The sequence below is a fragment of the Tetrao urogallus genome (genome assembly GCF_951394365.1).
Source record: "Tetrao urogallus genome assembly, chromosome: 27".
Classification (NCBI taxonomy): domain Eukaryota; kingdom Metazoa; phylum Chordata; class Aves; order Galliformes; family Phasianidae; genus Tetrao; species Tetrao urogallus.
Window position 1 is genome coordinate 271,085 of NC_136840.1, and position 10,529 is coordinate 281,613.

A 10,529-nucleotide genomic window follows, 5' to 3' on the forward strand; every position below is an offset into this window, starting at 1 on the left:
CCTGGCAGCCTCCCCCCCCCCTCCCCCAAAGCTGACTTCCCCTCACCTAGCTGCACTTCAGCCCTCTCCTCAGCCCCACCATGCTGGGGGCAGCCAGGTGACACATCGGGGTACTGCAGCCCCCACCATGGCAGGAGGAGGAAGGGACAGCCAGTCCCACAGCCACAGAACCCAAGGCGCTGCCATGAGCACCAATCCTGCAGCCAAGGACTGGCACGCACCCCCAGCGCCCTCCTTTCACACCCATTCCACAGCAACACCTGGGCCCCCACACCCTGGACTACGAGAGCTCTGCAGTCACTTTTGATGCAGTATTACCCGCGCCCACCTTTCTTCCTGGTGAACCACACGAGGTGTGAGGTTGGGTGGCCTGCATTCATCGCTTGGGGGCACCTCTGCCTCCTCACCAGCAATGAGGTTGGTGGAGCTCCGAGTCATCCTACGGGGCAGCAGCGTCCTCTGCTGCCAGGATCCTCCAGCTTCAGTCCGTCACCAGATGCGAGGCTGTGCCGTGGGGCTGCAGCCCAGCTCAGAAAAGCTCCTGAGCACCGCAGAGGGCAGCAGGCGGTCTGCGATGCACCGCGTTATTCACCAACAGTCACACTTTGCAAAAGCAAACAAGAACCACGTTCTGCAGCGTTCACAGCTTAGCAGACGGGAGCTAAGCTTGGGGGAAAAATTTATTTCAGAGGTCGGTAGGGAATTTCACATCACACAAAGGCACCAAAAGCAGAGTTTCTAAGGGCAGCGTCATCCAGAAGTCCCTGCAGGAGGTGCTGGCACATTTGGTGACCCCAGAGCAGCTCAGTACATCAGGCAGCGCTGATGAGACTCATTCCTTCGTAGGAACCCTTCCAGTGACAGCAATTAACTGAGGGCAAAGGCTTGACACACAAACCTGATGGCTTACACTGCCACAGTCAAGGCAGGCAGACCAAGGCTGTGAGGCTGATCTGTGACCAGGCACAGCGCTGCTGTTCCTTCTGCAGGCACCAGGGGCGGCTTCCCCACCTCCAGGCCCACAGGCAACAAGCACACGAAGTCCAGCACGGCTGGTTTTGTTCCACACTCAGAGAGCAAGCTGACAAGTTGGAGCTTTGCAAGAACCACTGATGGACGCAGTTAGTGGGCATGGTGGGAATGGCCTGGCATTGCATTTGGCGACCCCAGAATCATTTAGGTTGGAAAAGACCATTTCATCAAATTTGATTATTTTTTTTTTAATTATCTTCCAAAAGCTGAAGCCTGGCTGCATTCTCTCCATATAATGACAAAGTTAATTCTTCCCTCTGCAAATTCCTACATTCCATGTCCAAATTTGCTTCATTTGACAGGATTTTGACAGGATTTGACTGGTAAACGCAGAGGGACAGCAAGGAAATAACAAAGCTTGCATAGATTTGGTTAAAGCATTCTGTTTAAACAAGGCTTTAGAGCTCAGTTAGATGCACAGGGGTGTTATAAGCAAAAGTGCAGAAGTTAAGGGTAAAATGGAACTGCCATCACCCAACCAGAGCATTAATTAATCAAAGTCACTACTCGGCAATTAATGAGAGGAAAAAAAAACAAAACCAATTGAGAGAAATCCTTATGATCCCCTCCTTCCCACAGCACAGGACGTACGCCAGGAATCCTTCAATCCTCGCCGCCACAGAGCTTCAGCAGAACCTTCCTGTAGTCTCCTGAGCAATCTCCCTGGGAACATAAAGGTGAAGAAATGAGAAGAAAAAAGGGGAAGGAGGAGAGAGAGAGGAGCAGGGAGAATAAAGAGGAAGAGAGAGAAGGAGAGGAGAGGGAGCAGAACAAAGAAAAGAGGGAAGAGAAGAGCTTGTAAGGGGGAAGAACACAAGAGTGATGAATGAGAGCAGAGCAGGAAGGGCAGAACAGAAGAGGGGTTACAGGTAAGAAGAGCAGATTGAAAAAGGATAAGAGAAAGAGGGGGGGAGAACAGAGGGAACAGCAAAAGAAGGAAGGGCAGATGGAAGAAGGAAGGAAGGAAAGAGGGAGAAGAGCGCAGAAAAAAAAGTAGAGGAGAGGAGCAGAGAAGGCCGGAGCGAACTGAGTTACTGAGAAAAGAAAAAAAGGAATATGAATGATTTTCAAGTTCTACCAAAGTCAAACTGTTCTTAAGGCACATTTTTCTTTGCAGTGTTTTTATCCTCTAGACAATTTAAGAGCATTCAGGAACACTTTCAGCACGTTTTTGTAATGTCTGCCTCATCTCAGCTGCTCTAAAATACCCAACAGGTGTTGGGGGGGGAATCACCTCCTTAAAGGCACTCAGAAAATCCCACCGTTTGTATCAAACATGGACAAGTTTACCTTGATGAAGGAGTGGAGAGACTTCCCATACATGGTCAGGAATTCCCTTCTGATGTGCAGCATATCAATTTCGGAGCGGGACACCATCACTCTGATCAGAGTGCTGTCATCTGTTCCCAAGCCCTGGAAAGCAAAGCAGCCACGTGCAGCCGACACAGAACTGCTGGAGAATCACCTGCAGACACAAAGGGCTCAGAGCCCATCCTGTGCAGGAGCTGCTCTTAATCAGAGCCTTTTTGTGACCCGTTAGCAGCTTGCTCCTGGGTATGACTGTTACCCTGATGTGCAGAAAAGCCTGAGCTTTCCTAGAAAAGCCAGTTTCCTGGCTGGCTGCAGCTTCCATCTCGACTGCCATGATGCTGCTGACTCCAGCACGAAAATGCAAGAAAGAAGCAAGCAATCTCACTCCACAATCTGTTTACCTTCATGGATTTATACAGCCGTTCAGCAAAGTATGCAGGCTTGTTTCGCATGCACTTGACTGGAGGAGAGACAAGAGAGACAATTAAGAGCATTAACAAGAGAATTAAGGCCAGCAGGAGGTTTTCCACACCAATGCAGCACCTTCTGGGTGCAGGTGTTTCTTCTGCCAAGATGCAACTCCAGGTTAACAAACAGCAGCTGCAGTGCAGGCATCCACAGTGATGTGCTGTGAGCTGCTGTCTCTGTGCCTGCAGGATTTGCACGAAGGCTTTCATGCCTCCTGACAGCAAACCTCTGCTGTCAAAGCTCCCTTTGGCCAAGCACACCGTGCCATAAGGCACAAAGCTTTCTCACCTGACTGGGTCTGTAAAGCACAGAATCATAGAATGGTTTGGCTTGGAAGGGACCCCTAAGATCATCGAGTTCCAACCCCCTGCAGTAGGCAGGGACACCTCCAACACAGGGTGCTCCACGTCCCACCCAGCCTGGCTTTGTGCCCATAAACAAAGACAAACCTGCTCATAACAGTCACTCAAGGGAACTCACAGCACCTCTCATCATTTCATTCCTTTGTGGACAACGTTTAAAAGCAGAGCACTCACCCACAGCCAGCAAAGCATCTTCCAGGTCTCCTGACATCTCAGATTTAATGCTGTCTGTTATGTCCTTGTTAGCAATGCCTCTGTACAGATCAAAAACTGGGAGGAAGAGTCCACGGCAGAAAGTCAGAGAGATTCAAAGGACTTCTTTACAACAACAAGCTCCTCATGTGATGCATGAACACTGTACGATTCCTGCAGCACTGTCAGCTAAACCAGAATCATCCCACAGAAATAATTCATTTTCATTGCTAACAGACTTGCTAATTGCCTACCACAGCTGTTACCATTTTCAAGACCTGCTGCTTTGTGCTGCCAATCAAGTTTCTTAGCTTCTCTCCCCCCTGCCCCAATGGCAGTCACACCTCATGATCTCTGCTTTCCATGCTGGAGCAGCAGCCAGTTGTACTGAGGTTTCTGAAGCCCCTTTCAGTCTCAGGAGGGAATAAAGCAGCCCGAATGGAATGGATGCACTGGGGCTCTCTGCAGGACACCTGCTGCCTCAGAGCAGTTCACAGCTACTGAACAGCTATGGAGCTACTACAAGAGCATCACACAAACGAGGAAGGAAAGGAAAAGCCAGGACGCTGTGCAGGGGTCCTACCTCTCAGCAGGTGATACCTGTTCCGTGTACAGAGGATGGATATAAACTGCACCTCATCTGTTCCCCATTTCTTCTCCCCCGCTTCGTACAGGCACTTAAAGACATTATGGGTGACAAAGTAAGGCTCATGGAGAAGACTGAAGTACAGGAGATCTTGAATTCCTGCAGCTAGAGCACTGCTGGTCTGTACTTGTCCAGATCACAGGGGTTTTCCAACCAGCACCAACCAGGCATGGCAACCCACAACCAAAATGTCACTGCCCCTGCCAAGTAACCAGCCTGCCTAGAGATCTCTCATTAGAGACTTGCAAACAAGGCTAGAACCATTATTCCTATGTCACAGGTTGGCTTCTCTTCACCACACACCACATGCACAAGAATAGATTGGGAAGCACATTAGTACACACCTGAGCATCTTGGTGAGCAAGGCCTTCATCCACATACCTGCCTTCATCTCTGTTTCCCTGCAAAGACACAAGGATAGAAGACTCCGTTCACCAGAGCATCTACTGGAAGCAACTCCTGGGAATTCCCCATTCAGGAACAGCTGCTGGAGATGGATAATGGAGTCCTTCAAAGGGAACACAGCTCACAAATGAAACACAGCTCAGGTGTGCTTCGGGCTTTCTTCTGAAACGAGCAGCAACCCACTTTACTGGGGCATTTAAGAAGAGCCCACAGCACTCATGCACACCCAGAGTCAGAGTCCCCTCCCTGGAGAAGCTGGGCTTGAGGAGCAGCCATGGGACACACAGGGTGAGAAAAAACCAGCCTGGAGCTCCTCACCACTGAGTGCAGAGCCGTGCCCACAGCTCTGAACATTCAGCCCCTTCTCCCCTCAGCGTGGCTCACCGTTGCGAGGGACACGAGGACCCTTCGAAACGTGGAAGATGTGTCAGACACGATGTCATCCTCAAGGGAGCAGCCATATTCTAGCAAGAACACACACAGCATCCGTTAGGAGCAGGGCCACCACCTGGCTGCTGCCCACAACATTTACCAGCTGTAAGCTAGCTAAGTGCAGAACTCTGCCAGGGCTCTCAGCATCACTGCAGCGCTCCAGCCATCATCATCAGTGCTGCAGCCTCCAATTAAGAAGCACAGACAGCAAGAAACTGACAAGAGAGCCACACGTCCCGCTGACAGACAGAATGCTCCTCCCCATGTCAGCTCCACCAGTTCAGCTGCTGGTGAAATTCCAATCTAGCTTCTCTTTGGACAAACAGCAACACCCAGGTTGGCCAGTTGGTCACACAGACTCCTTCCTTCACATCTGCCTGCACACACACACTGATGGCAGACAGCAGGACAAGGCCTGGCCTTTTGCTCGACTTACGAAGCTTGTAGTTCTCATTGATGCGACGAATCTCTTCATTGGTGCGAGAAGCCAGAATTTCAATCAGGCAGCCTTCATCTGTTCCTGCTCCCTAGGGAATCGCCAAGGCAAGATTTCAGATACCAGCAACTGCTCGTGACGTGCAGCCTGGTATCTTTAAGAGGTAGTAATAAATGAGAAGTCATACATAACAAAGCAGCGAGTCCTTGGCCAGAACTTAAGCAATACAAAAGGAAGACTTCCAAACCTTCACAGCCCTCTTTAGTTCATGCACGTCATACATGGTGGTGGGAGTCATCATCCCAATGATCACCCTCTCAAAATTCCCACTCAGCTCCGACTTCAAGTCATCGATCAAATCCTAGAAGGCCAAGAGAGGAGAAAGCAGTTGGAAGAAGGCACGGCCTTCAAGGACAGAAGGAACTGAGCTGTGCAGCACTTCTCTTCAGGCTCCAACCCTCCTTGCATCAACAACTGCTCTGAACTGAACAGGAACAAAACAGCCTTGGTCAGGTAAAGGCTCTGCTGACCTTTCTCTTGTGGGAATTGGGTCATTTTCCACTTTTCACCAAGTGACACAACCACGTTCACATCTCTGCAGAGCACCTACCCTGCCAATAGTGCTCTTGTAGGTGATCAGAACTTGCTGACGCTGGGAAACATTGAGTTTGGTCAAGATGTCGATGATGGCATCTTCATCCGTGCCTGCAAGAAACAAATGGCAGCTGGTCAGCTGCTTGCACAAGAATCAGAAGTGCCCTCTGCTCTTGTGCCACCTCCTGTCCCTCACACAGCCGGCTCTCAGCAGCCCCAGGCCTCCATCTGTGCACACAAAGCTGCCGGGACCAACACCACCAGAGCAGCTGCATTTCAGGGCATGAAGGGCACTTCTGTTTCCACTGCCCAATGATTTTTAGGGCAGCTGTGCAGTGGAGCAATGCAAGCAGCTACGCTTCCCTCTAACAAACCACCAGAGCAGCCATTCCCAGTGCTGGGGAAAAAATAAAGTTGATCTGTGGAGGGAGATCAACTTACCAAAGCCCTTCATGGCCTTCCTGAGTGCCTGCGCTTCTTGCTCAGGGCTGAAACTTGAGACCCCCTTGATTGTTGCCTAAGGCCACAAGAAAAGGATTTAGCAAAGGCAGACTGGCACCGATGCAGACGTAGAGTTGAATTGGAAAAATATAAATAAAAAATAAAAATAAAAAGGTGAACACAGAGATGATAAAACTCCACCCACACAAGCGATGCTTCTCTCTCACTTCTGTCTCACACAGCAGCCTGTTCTAGTGGGACTTCTCAGGTACATCAGAAAGAAGCCACAGGGGCACAACTACAAAGAGAACATTTCTCCACATCGCTGCCCATGGAGGATCTGGTTTCCAGTGAAACAATAGCTGGACCATCTGGCATCTGTGTTCAGGCCCACCAGGCCTTCTTCCTAGCAGTTCTCCACGTCAATCACAGTGTGCTCCCATCACAGCCCTACTCCTGACTTGTACCAGGTAAGGACTATCATTCTGCACCATTACTTTTGCTCTGCTCGGCACTGGTGAGGCTGCACCTGGAGAACAGAGTCCAGGTCTGGGCTCCCAGTCCAAGAGACAGCTGGACATACTGCAAAGAGTCCAATGGAGAGCTACCAAGATGGTGAAGGGACTGGAACACCTCTTCTAGGACAAGAGGCTGAAAGAGAGGGGGCTGCTCAGCCTGGAGAAGGGCAGCTCAGGGGGATCCCAGCCACAGCCATCAATCCTGCAAGGGCAGAGAGGACGGAGCCAGGCTGCATCCCATGGAGCCCAGTGCCAGGACCAGAGGCTGCCACCAAACATCAGGAGCACTCCTGCACTGTAAGCAGCAGCACTGGCACAGGCACCCAGAGAGGCTGCAGCCTCTCCTCTTGGAGATCTCCAAACCCATCTGGACGTGGTCCTGGGCACCAGTTCTGGTAGCTTTGTTGCAGCAGGGCTAGACCAGATGGACCAGAGGTCCCCTCCAACATCAGCCATGCAGTGCTTCCACAACACACACGACGTGCTGCGTTTGGCTCAAAACGGCCATCCACGAACGGGTTTCTCCTGCCTCCTGCTCAGTGCCACCTCTGTGGGATCACACTGCCTCCTACGATCCACCTCTGTTCCAACAAAGATCAACAGCAAAACAGTGCTGACCTTCACGAAGCCTGGGCTTTGGAAAACAGGCACAGGAATAACCACTGCATGGGTGGAACCCCGTGGGTTGGACCAGGAGGGAGCAGCATGCCCAGAGAGTTGATCTGGAAAAATACTTCCTCTATGAGCTAACATTCAGTTGGATTTTTTATTAACTCTCAAGCAGGAAAAGCAGATACGTGTGGGGCATTGTCCTCTATAGGAAGAAACAGAAAGAAGTTACAAATTTACCACTCATAAAAAGAAAGTGCTCTTCCTGCCCTACCCACACTCCCTACAATTATCTGATCAGGGCAAATGCCTGGCACAGCATGGCACAGCAAACAGGCACACTCACCATCGCTCAAGTGCTTGGTCAATCTCTTATTGTTCAGGTCCACCAGCTGCTGGCAACTGCAATAAAAACCAGAGAGAGCATCAGTTTTCTAGCAAGCAGCTCTTAGAAGGTGCCACCCCTGCCATTTCGTGGTGCTGGTTAAGTGACTGTGACTGTAAGGCACAGCAATAAACACATGATTTCCCAATCTGAAAGCAACACCTGAACAGCACTACAGAATGCCCACAAACACACACTGCTTCGCACTGAACCACCAAGGGCTGCCTCGCAGCACGACAGCAGCTCTGCGTGAGAGAGGGATGCAGATCAAGGCAGCAGGGCGTAAGAAATGCCTTTTTTATTCCTAGAGTGACAGCCTGGCTGAGGTTACAAGCAGCAGACTGCCGCTCCTGTGCTGCTGTCAGTGAGCCCAGCCCTTGTGCAAGAGCAGCAGTGCCTGTGCTCGCCCTGCATGTGACTCTTACACATCTGGAACATCATCACAGTGCGCTGCCCTGCCAAGCAAGCTCAGCACGGCGTTGCCACACAGGCGCTCCTCAGCACTCGACTTGTTCTCTCCTTCATGGAATTGTGGATCTCTGGGCAACCTACGACGGCATCACAAAAATAAAGCTTCCGCCCTTCTCGAGTCCTTGGCAGAAATGCAAAGCCAACCAGATTGTCTTAATATTTGTTTTGGGCACTAAGTAATGGCTTTGCACCTGACAGATGTTTTTCTGATGCGGTTTGATCGTTCGGTCGCTCTCTATGCGGAAGCAGGGCTGTTAAACGAGCAGCACAAAAGAAAGGTCAAAAAGGGAGGGAGGCAGAAGCGTTCTGAGCGCAAAGGAGCCGGCAGAAAGAAGCCAAACACAGGGAAGGAAAGGTCAAGCCGCGCTCAGGGCAAACGCCTCCGCAACGCAAAACCGCAGCAGCGGCACAACGCGGAGGTGCGGCTGAGAACCGGCTGCGTTCAGCGGGGCGGCGCGGCCGGACCGGGACACCGCAGCTCCGCGTGCCGCGTTCCTCCCCATCCCCATCCCCATCCCCATCCCCATCCCCATCCCCATCCCCATCCCCATCCCCATCCCACGTCCTCCGGGCCCGGCGGCCCCACGCGTTCCGGCGGGGTCACTCACCGACAGCACGGGAAGCGGCTCTGCAGCGCGGAACGGAGCTCTGCCGGGCCGGGCCGCGACGCGGAGCCAACGCCCCGCAGCGGGGAGGGACTCCGGGTCCAAAGTATTCCATGCCCGCCCATAAGGGGCAGATCCCGGGAGGGGCAGAACGCGGCAGGTTGGATGGGGCTCTGGGCGGCCCGGTCTGGTATTAAATGGGGACGTTGGGGGCCCCGCCTGGCAGGGGGTTGGAGATTGATGATCCTTGAGGTCCATCCAACCCAAGCCATTCTGTGATTGTGTGCGATGTGTGCTGGTACCACCCGAGGAGCCGACAGCCACACACTGCCCTCACCATCCCCGTTTTCCCAGTCTCCAGTCCTGCCTTGTGCTGGTGCTCTGCAATAAACAGCAGTTCAACACACAGCGTCCCTACAGAATCATAGAATCAGGCTGGAAAAGACCTTAAAGACCACCGAGTCCAACCGCGACCTGACCATCCTACCCTCACTCTAACAACCTCCTCTAAATCACGTCCCTGAGCACCACATCCAAACGGTTTTTAAACACACCCAGGGATGGTGACTCAACCACCGCCCTGAGGAGCAAATTCCAGTGCTTCACAACCCTTTCTCTAAAGACGTGTTTCCTGAGATCCAACCTAAACTCACCCCATGTCTGTGTGTCCTGCGGAACCCCACAGAGGTGACATTGGGGCGCTTCTCAAAGGAAACCAGCGCACGGCGTCAGGAGCGGAGGAGGATGCAGCCGGTCTTGCCGCTGACGCCGCCATTCTGCATCCCTGCCCAGGACTCGCACGCTCTCCTCTTCCCAGCCCCGCTCGGCTCCTCGCAGGCTGCAGACACCGCTGAGGCTCTCACGCTCCACGGCTGTCATCTTCTTCTCCAGCTGCCGGACCGCTCTCTGCAGGGCTGCGCCGAGTTCCTGCCGCTGCAGCCTGAACCGCAGCTCCTGTGCTGACGGATGGAGGAGTTTCGTGCCGGCACCCACAGCACGCGGACCCCAGGCTGCCGGCGGCACGGCAGGACGCTCCCCTCCCTCCCATCGCCCCTCAGCTCCTGCATCCTCCTATTATCCGCCTAAGAAAACGAAGACCCTGCAGAACGGTCGGCACAGGCCACCACGTCCCGGCCCTCGTCCTCCTGCAGCCCCAGCCGGGGCCCGGCCGCCCCGGGACGCTGGAAGCGGAGCAGGCGCATGACGCGGGGCAGCGCCGCGGGCAGCCGGGCCGGGGCCATGCGGGACGCGCGCTGATGACGCAATGACGGCGCGACCGCGCACGGAAAGGACCCCGCGCGGAGCGCCCGCCCCGTTCGGCGGACCGACCAATGGGAGAACGGGGGAGGCGGGGCCGAGCGCGGGCTCTCCGTCAATGGCGGCCGCGGCCGAGGGGCTCCGTGCGGGGAGAGCGGCGCTGCGCTGCTCCGAGTCCTCGCCGCCGCCCGCTCCGCGCCTCGGGGCCGCCGGGCGCTGTTTGTCGCTCTGTGTGTTAAACGATTAAACGTTGAGCGTTCGTTGCTCACCGCTTCTGCCTGCCGTCCGTTCTGCAGCTCCGATTTCCCAACCCGTCTCCGTGCCCGCCTCTGGGTGAGGACGGGGCGGCGCAAACGGCCGTGTCG

The 10,529-nt window shown here is 53.6% G+C and overlaps 1 protein-coding gene across 1 annotated transcript; it reads right to left on the reverse strand.

The window, feature by feature from the left end:
* Positions 1 to 1,635: 1,635 nt before the first annotated feature.
* Positions 1,636 to 10,148, reverse strand: ANXA4 (annexin A4; the record flags this gene model as incomplete). The annotated part of the gene is made up of 15 exons (XM_079547498.1): positions 1,636 to 1,695; positions 2,323 to 2,445; positions 2,745 to 2,803; positions 3,348 to 3,443; positions 3,949 to 4,042; positions 4,356 to 4,412; positions 4,801 to 4,880; positions 5,285 to 5,375; positions 5,532 to 5,645; positions 5,895 to 5,989; positions 6,320 to 6,395; positions 7,635 to 7,651; positions 7,793 to 7,848; positions 9,668 to 9,866; positions 10,025 to 10,148. 15 exons carry the CDS (start codon positions 10,146 to 10,148, stop codon positions 1,636 to 1,638), a joined length of 1,341 nt encoding a protein of 446 aa, XP_079403624.1.
* Between the last annotated feature and the right edge of the window lie 381 nt (positions 10,149 to 10,529).